A 15,714-nucleotide genomic window follows, 5' to 3' on the forward strand; every position below is an offset into this window, starting at 1 on the left:
TTTAAATAAGTATCATCCGAGTACTTACGGCATTGTGAATAGGATCCACTGATTGTTTTGGTTTCACGATCTTCTCATCGTCATTCGTTTGTCTGTAGTCAGTGGATACATTTTGAAGTTTTAATTTTCATTTCGTTCCCTCGTACGATTAGGGGCCGATTACCTAGGTGTTAGGCCCTTTTAAACAACAAACATCGTCATCACTAAAATCTGCAGAGTTACTTTTTTGAACGTCAGAAGGAACTCCATTCAGTACTTCAAGACGTTCTATGTTGGCATGTAAAATACCTCTATTGAGACCTTTGCTGTTCAGCCGACAAAATTAATAAAAACTCTTGACAGATCGCCAAACATGGTTCCGGTTTTTCTGCTTTCTGGTAGAGTGAAACGTAACGTCCAAATTAATGCGCAGGCAGCCTAAAAGGCGTCGTATCGAAATGTCTGCACACGGTAGCTGAGGCCACCTAGTTTGTTTGAAGTTGATTAATATTAGGTATAGAAGCCCTATTTGTATGAGAGCTGGAAGGGTGAGAGAGGAACCGCGTAGTTTATGCGGCAAAGGCGTGCTCAGTTCAACCCCATCAGCTGTCGTAATCGAAAAATTTAGAAACAAGATACACGTGCTCCTGTGGTTCACTCAGCCTGCATAAAAAATGAGTACCAGGTTAATTACTCGGGCCAAAATTGGCCAAACATAGAGCTAACAACACTATTCCACTAAGTGCCTTGGTTGCGGTTGGTGAGGCCTTTACCTTCCCGTCCTCTAGGGACCTTTCGAGGCCTGTACCGAGGTGGCTTTGGAGGAAGGGCGGGTTACAGACTCCACTCTTTCAATTGGTTTGAAGTAGGGGCCGTCCGTACACGATATTTACTGTCGCGGGGTCTTGCAACTTTAACCCTTTCAATTGACCTGATGTCGAGGTCGTCCGTCCCTAGAATTTACTGTCCGTCAGCATCAAAGTTTAGACGTGACTTGCCTGTCACAAATGCTATTTTGTTTTACGTCGCACCGACACAGATATGTCTTATGGCGACGATGGGAGAGGAAAGGCCTAGGAAGTGGAAGGAAGCGGCCGTGGCCTTAATTAAGGTACAGCCCCGGCATTTGCCTGGTGTGAAAATGGGAAACCACGGAAAACCATCTTCAGGGCTGCCGACAGTGGGGTTCGAACCCACTATCTCCCGATTACTGGATACTGGCCGCACTTAAGCGACTGCAGCTATCGAGCTCGGTAGGCGTGACTTAGAGCTGATCTTATGACATGAATTTCCTCAGCTTTAAGGAGAAAATTACATCCCTTTAATTAGAGAAATTTAGTTAAAGGGTTGTTAGTACAATTTAGTTGTTTCTGGTCATTTCTGTTTTCGTTTGTTTATTATTTTGTAGGCAGCCTTTTGGCCATGATCGTTAGATGTAAAGTCTATGGCCTGCCACCGTGGTTAACCGGTTCGAGCCCTGTTGGAGAAAAAATCACCTTCAGAAAATAAGCGGCAGGGTAGGGGAGGTGGTGGTATACAATTTCTAATCGCTAGATTGCATGCCAAAAGCGTGGATTAAATTCCATACCTCTCTGCATTGGTCATATGGAGTGAGGGCATATGACGCTATTGATGGTGATTCGTCCGTCCGATGTGGATGTCAAGCCATGAGCAGACACCTTAGTAGACAGGTGTAGGTATATGCCGACACTTGGTTTCACCCTCTCCCTAAATGTATTATTATTATTATTATTATTATTATTATTATTATTATTATTATTATCCAATCTTTACTTGAAAAAATAATCAGAACCTGGGAAAAAGAGATTAAAAGTACTGACATTTGACTGACTACTGAAAGACAGATTCAAGTGAAGTGTCTGGCCTGTGCAGATGACTTGGCAATTCTTTCCAATAATAGGCAAGAAGTAATTCATTCAGTTGAAAAACTCTATGAAATTGCCATCAAAACAGGACTTCAAATCTCCTACGAGAAAACTCAGTACATGGAAGGAGCCCCACGATAGATTGACAACCTTTGATAACTAAATTCGACAAAATTTCTCAAGTAAAAAAGGTTAAATACCTAGAAGGAATTTAACTCTCTGGGTTAAATAGTGAGGCAAATAGAGAGGCGAATAGAGAGCATCTCTAAATTACGAAAAGCGTAATGGAATTCGTATAACAAAAAATAAATATCTAGGAACGCTAAACTAAGGCATTATAATACAGTAATCAAATCAGAAACATTACTGTATATGCATCGGAAACCTTACTCGTTGGTGGTTGGCGGCCCAGTTTGTAGAGATGGAATCTGGATGAAAAGGAATTATCAGGAAATATATTAACATGTCGAAAATATCTCGGATACCTTCAGGAAAAGGAGACTGAAATTCTATGGGCATAAGGTAATTCCGGTATAGTTGCCGCACTCTTTATATTTTTTGTTATATATACATATATTTATTTTTAAAAATTGTTGCAAATTGATATATCATAATTTGAAAATATTTACTTTAGATCAGAGATAAGTAAAACACTGGAATTTAAAATAAATGGGAGAAAGCAAAGATCAAATGAATTGTTGCATCAGCGGCGTCTCTCCCTGGAACCCGGTACACATGCCGACTTCGCTCGGAAGGCATGCCGCAAATAAAATAATCAACAGCAAGATCAAATTTAAGCATATTCCTTGAACTTTAATATACTTGAACACTAGAACATACTCTAAGACAATTATATCTATATAATTTAATCTTTTAGTGGTAAAAGAATCTAACTCATAATTCACAATAAGTTCATTCTGACTTCTGATGTGCTAAAAACGGGTGATTTAAGCATTTGAAACCATTAATATGCAATAAATGAACACAAGGAAAAACGTTACCGGGAGGAAACATGTACTCTCCGCAATATATTGGCTATAATTGGCGTATTATACGAGCAACTTTCATCACATCCGCATACAGCAGTTCTTTCTTAGAAACTAAAAAAACCATACACACTGCCATCTAGCTCTACCGATGAGATCCTTTGCCTATAGTGTATGCGGCTTCTGTACCGCATTACCTTATTCTGAGAATGAGCAAGTATAGCATGACCAAAATAATTTTCAACCTTGCTCTTTCATTAAGAACCAAGAACTGGCCTAGTGGAATTCAAACGGACCTCCGCGAAGTCAACTTCACCGAGGAAATTATACAGGATAGATCTAAATTCTGAACCACTCACATCTAGGCAGAAGAAGGCAGGAAAAAAAAACTTGGTGAGAGGATGAGATTTTGGAAGAAGAAAGCAAAAAAATCAGCTAAATGAGCTCATCTGCGATCTTTAGTCGGGCATAACGATGTAAATAATAATAATAATAATAATAATAATAATAATAATAATACATGTTTGTCTTGTAATAGAAGATCCAGCAGTGCTGGGTGCTTAGAACCAGGGATTGTTAGTTCCTGGAGCTTGTTATTGCCGCCGCACCCACAAGGTGTCAGACGCGGACCAGGAAGCCGGTGGATACCACTCAGACGCACCTGGATTTTAAACTGGCTTTTTATTACTATCCCAAAAAGCAAGGATGCCTCTTCCGCCAGTTCCGCCGTACCAATGATCTTTATCTCCGTCTTCACTGCCGTTGAGGTCTTCACTCGTAACCCTGAGCTGGGACACTTACCAGATGATACACACCGGGTCAGTGCGCTCTGGGACTCTCATAGGCAGGGGCGCCACTCCCTGGGCAGGGCTGTTTCAGAAAAAACAAAAGCCCAAAACAGCCGTGTCCAAAAACTCAGAAGAGCATATGGGAGAACAAGAGAAATCTGCAACAAAAATGTCTCTCCACGTTAAGATTAAACACTACAATACTGTAATCAAACCTGAGGCTTTATATGCAGGGGAAACTCTAACGCTTCATAAAAAAGAGGGCGAGCTGGAAAATATCCTAAAAGAGCGAAAAATCATGAGGAAAATTTTAGGACCAAGATACACGGAAGAAGGGTACCGCCTCCAAACCCGGAAACCCACAGAAAAATTACCTAATATTGCGGGAGACCTCAGGAAAAGAAGGCTAAAATGTTATGGATATGTTAAGAGGCTTCCAGATACCAGACTAACCCACCAAGTTCTTGAAAGAGTTGATAAACCGAAGAATTTCCCTTCGATACAGCAAACAAAAGCGGACATGCAGAATGCACAAATTCAACCCGAAGACATTTTGAATCGAAATATATATATAGAAAGAATATTGACAAGTAGGGAGTTACTCCAGAGAATGAAGTACCAAAAAGAGCAGGTACCCAGTGGACGGAAGAAAGGAAGAGGATCTTTAGTCAACAGATGAAAGCATCCTGGACCCTCCGCAAACGAAATCATAAATAAAGCTTCGTGTGTTCCGAAAGGGACGATTTACGCATCATAATAATAATACATATTTTTGTCAACAGCGAAAGTAAAATTTTTAGGAGAAATTTCAGAGCCATTCGAAATTACAACAGGGGTCAGACAAGGCGACGGATTCACCACTACTATGCAATGTAGTTCTGGAAAAAGTGGTTCGAGACTGGAAAATGAAACTGAAGGGATGAATATTGGTAGACTTCTCGAAAACAAAATTCACTTTGATTGCCGCGCCATTGCAAATGACTTGGCAATCCTCTCCAACAACAAACAAGAAGCACTCCAGTCCGTAGAAAAACTTAATGAAATAGCGGCAAGAACAGGTCTGCAAATTTCATATGAAAAGACAAAGTATATGGAAGGTAAAGCACCAGGATTTAACAACCATCCTCTAATCACTAGATATGGGAAAATCTCCCAAGTAGATAAATTCAGATACTTAGGCGAAATTATGCAACCAAACGGGATAAATCAGCAAGCAAACAAAGAAAGAATTACAAAATTACAAAAAAGCATTCAAAATTGTCTGGAGCAGATACAGCAAAAAATCTATATCCCAAAAAGGCAAAATTACGACACTACAACACAGTTGTCAAACCAGAAGCCCTTTATGCATCAGAAACTCGGGTAATTGGTGGCAGATCACAAATTGCACACATCGAAAAACAAGAGAGGAAAATTCTCAGAAAAATTCTAGGACCTAAATGCGAAAATGGTATTTGGATGGAAAGGAAATCACAGGAAATCTATCGAGTAACAAAAAAAATCACACCATTAGAAAAAGATAGGAATTCTGTGGTCACCTGATCAGGATGGATAACAATAGGCTAACAAAGAAAATACTAAATCTCGCAGTATCTCTAAAAAAAAATCACAACTGGCTTGCAGAAATAAACAAAGATCTTCAGAAAATCGGTATAAATGAAGAAATCTTAAAAGACAGAAAAAAAATCAGAAATCTCATAAACATAAATTTGCTGATCAACCTAAATGACAAGCTACAGGATGGACGGAAGAACGCAAAAAGCAGCACAGCGAAAGGATGAAGAGATTTTGGTAAGACAAGAAGAAATGTTGTGCTAAATAAGTTCACACGCGTTCCTTAGTTGGGCATAACGAATCAAAAAATATATATTTAAAAAAATAGAACTGATTAATTCAAAACTCGTAATAATAATAATAATAATAATAATAATAATAATAATAATAATAATAATCGTATGGCCTCAGCTACCGTGTGCAGACATTTCAATTTGACGCCATCTGGCTGTCTGCTCGTCAATTTCGACGTTCCGTTTTACTCTAGGCCCCCACTAGATGGCAGACCGAGTAAACCGAAACTCTCTTGGGCGTCTATGGCTGAGATTTAATGAATTTTGTCGGGTAAACACCAAATGTGTCACCAGAGATCTTTTACATGCCGACATCGTACGACATGGAGTGTCGAATGGACTTTTTTCCGCCCTTCAAAAATCCGACTACCTCTGCCGGGTTTGAACCCGCTATCTTGGGATCCGGAGGCCGACACTCTACTGATGCTGGTTTACAGTGTCGAAGGATGGGCACTGAAGGCTTCGTCATTGGACAGACTTGGAGGCCTTTGAAATGTGGATGTACCACAGAATATTGGAGATCTTATGTGTAGACTGCGTCACCAACGAGAAGGCACACCGTTGTCTTAACTCACGATAAACTCTGAAAAGCAGCTTATTTCAGGCACGTCTTTCGAAACTACAAATACAGCCTGATTCAACTGATCATGGAAGGGGAACTTCAGCAGAGAAATCATCTCGGACAGTGGTTTGACATAACACGTTACAAATATTCTTAACGCGAAACACAAAATGAGAGGAATTACTACTCAGTGGTAGCCATTCTTAGAATTACTATTTTAGAACTCTAAGGGCCGTTTTCTCCAACTGAGTTTAAACTAGGTTTATTTTAATCTGGTTTAAATCTGAGTTTAAACCAGCACCACCTAGCACTTTTAGTACAGAATCCGAACGCAGATACGAATGAATTTTATATAATACCTTACACCATCCAAGATGAATGGGAGAGACTGCACGACACAACGGCGAGCTGAAGGTAGCTGCCCGTTTTGGTATCCACGATGTCCAAAGTATACCGGTGGAATACACTGGCAAGAACCATTGTTTTATAAGGGTACTAAAAGTAACTTGGGTACATGTGTGTTCCTGGTCGTGGACAGGAGAAGAGAAAGGGGTGATATTTCATATCGTGGGTTTGCAAGCACACAGTTAAAGTTTTTGACATTTTCACTATACTGGCGCTGATGACATGACAAATGCGCAGTTTAACATCCAGATCGTTGTAGCACTGTTCATTCTGAGCGCACTGCGTTCGTGTATCGCTTGTTGTGCCAGTCTTGTATGGAAGGTTGTTGAATGGAGTTAGAGTATGCTTTAAAAAAAAAAAAAAAAAAAAAAGGCATTTGGGACAAACCTCACTCAGGCAGTAAGGAACGGATGTATTTATTTATTTATTTATTTATTTATTGTTAGGATACAGGAGAGATGGATTCATCTCGTTATAAGGCCCTTTGACTTCCAGTGGTACACGTAGTAGGCCATATAACAGAAGGATGTAAGAATGGTATAGTTCTGGTATGGTAAAATCGATGCTAGGTGAAGGTTTTAGATCCGCTGTCCAATATCAGAAATAAATGCATATAACTTAAGGTAGGCAGATTGGTCACTTTTGTGGAGAAATGACGAAAGAATAGGTTTAAGGTAGGCAGATTGGTCACTTTTGTGGAGAAATGACGAAAGAATAGGTGGTAATTGGTATCCCAATGACAATTTCATTCTTGCGATTGCTCTGATGAACTAGCTCGAATAGGGACGCTTATGGTGATTAGGATGGATAGTGGCGTAGTGTTTTGCACGTTGTTGGGAGGTATCATGTCACTCGCTTTTAAAGCTTGGTCAAATAGAATAATGTAACCAATGAAAAAAGTTGATAAACATTTTAAGAGAATCTGAAAGTCATGCGCATGAAACATTAAGCGCGTGCGCATTGAATAAGTTTATCATAATGCTTGTAAACGTAAAGCAAGAGGAACAGTTACGTGAGAATCCCAGCAAAATAACACGACGGGAGTTACGTGCTGTAGAAGAATACTTCACTGAATTCGACAGCCATTTTGAATGTCCAAACGGCTATGTGTAGGAAAGGAAGTAAATCGTTCCCTATTGCTCATAAAGATTTGAAACGGGCTTTATTACAATCGAAAAACATGCAAATTCTGATCAGCAAAAATGAACCATTTCTGTACTTAAATGTCGCTAGTGGAATTATGGTAAGAACTCTTAGGATATTACTGTTTTTATCCAATGAACATATGGCACTTCTGTGTATGCCTAATTCTTTCACAATTGTACACGGTGCATGAAAAAAGAAATGGTGTATACTTACAGCTAGTATTTCGTTTCCTGCCTGGTAGGTTACCATGGTGCTATGGAGCAGTTTGGTTTGCATTTTTCACCTTTGGCACTGATCATGACGTTTTGGTACTGCGACGGCACAAATGTAATTTGCCTGCATTGCATTGGTGCGTATGCAATCTTTTCTCCCAAAATTTCACGCTGATGATCGCCAGCCAGCCATTCAAGTTTCCATCTTTTCACTCCAGTTAGACTTGGAGAGTCTTATTTTGAGGCCCATACAATTCGTATTGGTGAGCCTTTTTATAGGAATCTTATAGGAGCATTTCTGCATTTGTAGGTTATTTATTGTGTATCTTGTTGAAAATTCCATCGCTCTATGCCACTATCCATCCAGATATTCCGAACACACTTTGGCGCCATAAACGTACGTACTCGCTCCAATTCATCAGAGCAATCGCAAGAAAGAAATTTCATCACGGTTGTTTCCCTCAGCATCTCCAAAAAAATCCAAGTACTACGATCTTCGTTCTATTCATGTTCAGCTGATACAGTTGCAGATCTTAATGCCATGTTGTTTAATGACCACACCACTTTGTTTGCACTACTTATCGAATTGTCATTGGGATACCAGTTACCACCTATTCTTTCATCAGTTCTCCACAAAAGTGACCAGTCTGCCTACCTGGAGTTATATGCATTTCTTTGTGATATTGGATTGCGGATGTAAAACCTTCACCCATCGATTTTACCTTACCAGAACTATACCACTCTTACCCCCTCCTATTCGATGGCCTACTTCCGTGTGCCACTGGAAGTCATAAAGGGCCTTATGACTAAAAGATGAATCCATTCCTCCTGTATCCCAACAACAGATAAATAAATGCCATCCTTTCATTATTCACTGGCTGAGTGGATTTTATCCCGAATAGCACGAAAAGAGAAAAGAATCCATCCTCCGCCTTGTAAAAAAAAAAAAAAAAAAGCGTTAGAGAGACGACGTTGTACCGAATATGAACAAATACAGTATATAAAATACTTCATGAATATTTTTTAATATAAGCGAATGCAGATACGGATTTTTGAATAACCATCCAACTAAATTGATCATAACAGATTTTGTGCAAAATCTGAAGTAGTGTAGAACTTGAAATAAGAAAAATGCGGTGAAATGAAAATACCATGTCTGATTGTAATCTGTTTCATTCCTCAAAGTTTGCAACTTGTATTGCCTCTCCGCAGTATAAGGTTTCCTAGTGGTTTAAAATGAATGTTACGTCTTTCCTCTCCCTCCCCTTATTGCTTCAGTGAGCTTGATCGTCGAAGATGACCACAGATCGCTGTTAGGGCACAAATGACAGTATCTTCTCTCGTAATTCGGGAACATTTGGAGGTGGGTAAACTGATTTCTTCAGCATGTCCCATATGTAGGCATCTGCGGGTATCAGGTCTGGGACGTGGGAAGGGTACGGGGAAATTAAGTGATCTCTAAAGTGTTGTTGCTGAAGGACAAATGATCCCTTCACTGTGTGGGCTGTAGCTGTATCTTACTGCAACCATTGTCGTTGCAATGACAGGTTTCTGGCGACATTCAGTACTGTTTGATATTCAGAGCACTACGTTTCTTTTGCCGCAAACTGTACATGTTTGAACCTTTCGGTAAATATGCTTTTTGTTTCGTGGCAGTAGGTATTAACAAGAAATAAACACTCGAATCTATTTCGTTTCTTGCTATTTTCCAGCAAGAAATGCTGTGAAGTATACACACGCATGGAAAATATAAACAGTAGTTCCGCAATATCATCATCTGCAGTCTGCTGTTTATATTTATCAAGGAAAGTGCCTGAATTTAAAAAAAAAATCCTGTTTGTGTAGGTTGCGTCAGACAGAATCACATTTACAAGATGAGGAAAGAATAGAATTTTTCAAATCCCATTTTCCAAGCAGGCAAATGTTGGGGGCTGTACCGTAATTAAGGCTACGGCCGCTACCTTCCCAATCCTAACCTTTACCGATCCTTGCGTCGCCGAATTAGTGGGACGTTAAACCACTAGAAAAAGAAAGTCTAATTATGTTTGTCCTGGAGGTTGCTTCGCCTTACATTTCATCACTTAACGTTTAGTTTGTCAGTTAATTTTATTCTCTCTCTTTTCTTTATTTACGTGTGATTGTGTTCATAATGAAATGCTTAATTCTCGTTCTCTGTTGTTACAGCACAGTATGTGCGCAGTGAGCCAACGTACCAGGACGCCGGGCCCAACATGACGCAACGGGAGGATGTGATAAAGTTTGAGCAGGGCCGCATTAAGGCTCTGCAGGAGGAACGACTTGCAATACAGAAGAAGACCTTCACAAAATGGATGAACTCATTTCTGCAAAAGGTAATATATTTCAATATTGATCATTATCAGCCGGGGGGGCGTTTATGGAGATTTAAAAAAATATTTATGTCAGTGGAGGTTGTTCGAGATTTTATATTCCTGACAGAGATTTGTGGAAATGGTGGAAAATGTAATTATTTGGAACTGGGTATTATCTCGTAAGTATTACTGTACGCTGACATAAATCCATATTTAACATTAAAGATTCCTTTGATTTTGGTCACGATGTGCTATGATCCAGAAAAAAGGACTAATTGCTGTCTTGTAAATATTAAACTTCGGCGACTAGTACAGATGATAGCATAATAATAATAATAATAATAATAATAATAATAATAATAATAATAATAATAATAATAATAATAATAATAATAATTGTACCGGGCGGTACACCTCCGCGCCGCTAATTCAAACATTGCGCCTGTTGAAACTCCTCTACTGGAGGAAGCCGGAACTTTAACTTCCACTTTAATTCTCTGAGTTCTCAGAAGATGTCTCTACGGTAAATTTTGAAGTGTTCTGAACTATGCCAGTTTCGATGTGTATTTGTTTGCTCTGTAGTAAGAAGTGTGAACATTCTCTTCTAGATGGCACTTCTTAAGAACTACAATTGTGCACCCTAGTGCGAAGTGAAGGAACCTTTTTTAAGAAATTTAGTATTTATAAGTTTGTTCTTTATTAAATTTCTTTCAGCCATTGTTTAAGTTGGCAATGTTAATCCTTTCTTTCCGCCAGTTTTGAAATTGGCCAATCGCAAATTTCTGTAATTAATTTTCCACCAATCCTGGTTTTTTCCTCCAGTTTTGACATGTAATCTTTTGGCCGTCCAATAAAAAGCTTGTGGGCGGGTGTAATCATTCATGAAACGTCTCGAATCTTCCGCGAGGGTATATAAACTGCTGATTTTCTGGTCTCCTCGCCACTTCAGTAACGTCTTTCCTAGTGTGATTATATAGCAGGGGGCGGGAAGCGCCTCTTTCTTCGGGCAGCAGTTCAACCATCAGGTAATGGCCGTTTTATAACTTATTTTCTTGCTAGCTCAGCAGTTTAACCCTCGGGGCGGGTTCGAAACTTTCCTCATGTAACCTATATTTAAAATGTAAAAGACACTTGGTATAAATTCTGTTTCCTTAACTACAAATTGGGATAGAGAGTGCCTAACCCTCTCGAGCTCCCATTCATTTTGTTTTGAGGTGACTACATTTTTATAACAGTTTCCCTTCTACTCGTAATGACATAACATTTTTCAATCGTGTCACCTCCGTAGTATGGGATTAGCCCTTGCATAAGTGGCCTAGTGCCAAATAGGTTTTAAAGAAGTGTATTAAGAGTGCAGTTACGCCTCCTCAAGTTGGTATTTTGGGGGCCATGTAATTGTCCTGTTTCTTTATTGAATAGGCCTCAGTAGGTTGGGTATTTTTACCCCTGTTTTCATGTGCTTGGAGGACAGCTTGAAGGTGGAGTTTGGTGTGGCCTTTGATAGGCTTGAACTTTGAGAGCGGGTTGCTCTTTCTTAAAAATGTATTTTCTGTGTGCCTCGAGCAGGCTTTACTGAGTAATAGGGAGCGAATGCTCCTGGGCATGATTGGGGTTTTCTGCCCCTTTGACCTTGTGTATAAGTAAAGTTGGGCTCATTGCTCAGGGATTGTGTTTCTGGAACTCGAAGCCCAAAATACATTGATAAACTGTAATTGTACATTCTTATTTTGTTGCTATATAACTAAGTTCCTGTTGTACTTGTTATTTCTTGATCTCGAAAAGGAAATATAACCTTGTTGAATTTTAAATTAACTTTAATTTCGTAAGTTGAGACCTGTTCATCCCAGCACCTTCTTTCTCCTCTAACTACCACGGAGAACTCCGTAACAATAATAATAATAATAATAATAATAATAATAATAATAATAATAATAATAATAATAATAATAATAATGGGCGATAAGAGGAAGATAATCTATGAATTCTTCAGGAAGAGGAAGACAGATCTGAAATGGTTTTGAGAAGTGAGGTTGGACTTGACGAAGATGGGGGTTACGGAAGATTATATCACGGACAGAAATCGATGTACACAACTCGACAAAAAGTTTCGTGGTTTCCAGATTGGGAACAACTAGTAAGAAATGGGAGATCCTATACAGAAGAAGTAGGAGAAAGGATGGAAATATACTGGCATAGAAGGCTAAAAAAACTGCAAAGATAATCAAACGTGGTCCATAATACTTCAGCCCGATATATTTGTTTTATGTTAGTACTATAACTTTGGTTGGCTTACAGAATATTTTATTAGATCCAGTAGTGTGATCATTATTAATTTTTTAGTTTCTAAATCAAACTGCTGCAGATAAAATACTAACATCTGTATTGTTCCTTGGAATCTTATTCTGCGCGTGATTTAGCGAAAACTGGAATGATTGTACGTCCCATCTTCGCAACCGTATCTTACGGTATGATAGAAGAATGTTAAGGAAGAAGTCATCGTCCTTGGTGATAATGACCGACACCCCCATCTCACACTTGTTTGGTGTCCGAGTCCATGGCTAAATGGTTAGCGTGCTGGCCTTTGGACCAATGGGTCCCGGGGTCGGTTAATTGGTTAATTCCGATGGCTGGGGACCTGGGAGCGTGTGCCGTCTTCATCGTTATATTTCAGCTTAGGTAGGGCCCCATCCTCACCGACGCGCAGGTCGCCTATAGACAACTCGAAATACCAGCCCCAGGCCTCTCTGGAGGCCACACGCTATTATAAGGGTTTGGCGACTGCTGGCCGTTAAAGCCCGGCCTTAGGAACATACCAGAGGACTGAAACTTCACCTACTATGTTCACACGATATATATGTAAGTGATTCATATACCGATATAGGAATGTTGTTAAATGTTTCTGATCCAGCAGCAAAAAATCTCAACGTGACAACGACACAATAGTGGTATTGTGACTGTTCATATTTCTCTCATGACACCTCATTCCACGGTATGTTCCAGTTGTTTTATCCTCATGTTATTGATCAGAACCTAGGGTTGCCGTACGTCCTGAAAATTTGGGATTGTCCTGAATTTAAGCATTTTTTGTCCCGACGTCCTGACTGAATTTTTAAAAATCCCTAAATGTCCTAAATTTTTAAAATCGGAGCACATTATTTAAAATTTTGCTGAAATGTTTTTGAAAGGGTTGGATTATTTTTGGTTGGTCATCCTCAGACTCTGACGTCACTACCAGAGATTGTCATGGTAACAGGCTTGACCTACGCTAACGCCATCTACTTCCGCCCGGGAGCAGCTTTGTGTCTTTTGGTAATGGATGGGATAGTTCACATGGAATTACTCGCATACACTCGTTGGAACCATACGCGCCAGCTTTTGGTCTTAAGCACGGAGGCAAGAATGAACATATAAAATATTTTTAGGGGAGCGAAAACACAATTGCGTCCCCGTACCACTATATGTATGGAGGCAAATGCTGCCATGGAGCCGGCGCCTATGGTTGGAACTTGTCGATGGTGTCCTGAATTTCATCCTGAACCTTATGGCAACCCTATCAGAACCCCCCAGTTCGTAAATAACAAAAATCAATTCTATATCTAACATGTGATAATCTGATAATCATTCTCCACAGATACTAGCCTCTGGTATTAATCATTCCGAAAGTTGGCCAACTCCTTTTTTTTACATGCTCAGTTACATTTCTATCCTCTAATTTTTAGAGCTTGTATGAAATGATCAGCGGTACCCATGCACGCACAACTCTCAATGAGTTTTAAGAACAAAATCCACGATAAATGTATTACCAACGCCTTAGATCAGGGGTCTTCAAATGACGGACTCCGCTCGGGATCCATACTCCGATGCTCTTTTTCCCCGGACCTGTACGGTTATACCATGTTAAAAGTAAGAAAGAAGTACAGGAAAAATTGAAATTAAAAACAGTACACATATTTTAGGCAGAAATGTAAGATTTATATGCCTCCTGGCTTAGAAAATGTTTGCTCCGCATTACTTTTTCTATTTGCTGCAAGGATGGCAGCGAGTTTCTACATGGTTTTCTATAGTCTGCAGCTTCTTCCCTCTCTTATGAGTTAGCTGTTGCTTGCTCCGCACACGAATTCAAAAATAACTTGTGGATTATAAATCATTGTAAGTTGTCAATTATTTCAGGGAACTTTTTCGTCATGAATAGTCGTTAGTCTATAAGAATCGTAATGTGGATCTGAAAATCGTATCTTCAAACCTGTATGAGAACTGCAATTCTGCAATAGACTCAAAACGAACATAATATGCAATCTGACCGGGGTCGGTGGATGCAGAGTGGGTCTCGGCCCACAAATGGCCACGGCTGGTTCGTGGTCCAACAGCTATTCACTCCGACCGGCCAACCGAGCATAGGAGGTGGCCACAGCTCTACCGGGGCTCTACGCCTCTGCATTCGGGAGACACGACAGGGCTGGACCTCACGGCTGGCCCCAACCGTCGGCTGTCCTGAGAATGGTTTTCCGTAGTTTTCCATTCTCTTGCACTAATGCGAATGCCGGGACAGTTCCTAGTATAGGCCACGGCCGGCAACCTTCTCCGTGCATCTGCTTCACCGTAACAAACCTCCCGGCCTGAGAGACGGCGTTACCGTCTGAGGGCGCCTCCCCCTTCATGGAAGGAATGAAACTTGTACTATCTGATCGTTGCTTCGTTTAAGAGTGGGAGTTTAAAATGGCATTTCAACAGTAAAGAGTTAGAAAATGACTATATAAATCACTACCTTCAACATTAACAAGGGAGAAAGACGAAGTTTTTTTCCCCTTTAGTGTATGCACTTTCTTGGCGAGTGGTATAATTCAAGCCACTGTACATATAGCAATATTGCCCAGCTGTCAAACAGTAAGTTTACCACAAACCGGTGATTACCGGGGGGGGGGGGGGGGAGTAGGAAATAAACAAAATATTGCGAAAATATTCGAACGGGGCTGTGCCGAAGTCACGATCAGTAGTTTTCAAATAAAATACCCACCGTGTGACAGGTACTGTAAAAATGAAATATCTACAGGGAGGCCACAAAGTCCCGTTCGCTACCGCCTATATTAACCAACTAAACTTAAATAACATGAACAAGTTATTTAGGGGAGTTTTCTTGCGATATGAACCACTACTTGTCCAAACGATCAGTCTGTGTACAGTCATTCTCATGGCAAAAGATAATACGCCACCCGGTTCTGTGCGCCTTTTTTTCGGAGCAATGCTAGTGTAACGTCGGTGAAAGCTTGTCTCACAGCATCTTTCAAGTGACTAATCCAACACCCAGGAGAGCTTCATTACGATATTCGCGTACTTCGATGGCGCATAACTGAGATGTGCCAGATCAAGCTGAAAGGAACATGTCTCAAATTCCGTGCTGCTCCAAAAGAGGAACAAAACAGTTCTGCAATATGTTCAGATACCGATGGTGATTCACAACACCGTCGAAAAAGAACGGCCCAAACAAGCATCTGCTGAAAATGGCTGCTCATATCACATGTCTTCCAACTCTTCATAAAAATGTGGATTTTCCTTCGACCAAAAGACTCCATTTC

General features: G+C 40.1%; 1 protein-coding gene across 7 annotated transcripts in view; it reads left to right on the plus strand.

Moving 5' to 3' along the window:
• kst (spectrin beta chain, non-erythrocytic 5 kst) overlaps positions 1-15,714 on the plus strand; it is a 621,462-nt gene that overhangs the window by 196,854 nt on the left and 408,894 nt on the right. For all 7 annotated transcript variants that reach the window (XM_067143517.2, XM_067143512.2, XM_067143511.2 and 4 more), the window contains exon 2: positions 9,996-10,162. In XM_067143517.2, the coding sequence (XP_066999618.1) occupies positions 10,043-10,162 (120 nt within the window). In that variant the 5' untranslated portion in view covers positions 9,996-10,042. The remainder of the gene's footprint in view (positions 1-9,995; positions 10,163-15,714) is intronic.

The sequence above is a fragment of the Anabrus simplex genome, chromosome 3 (assembly GCF_040414725.1).
Source record: "Anabrus simplex isolate iqAnaSimp1 chromosome 3, ASM4041472v1, whole genome shotgun sequence".
Taxonomy (NCBI): domain Eukaryota; kingdom Metazoa; phylum Arthropoda; class Insecta; order Orthoptera; family Tettigoniidae; genus Anabrus; species Anabrus simplex.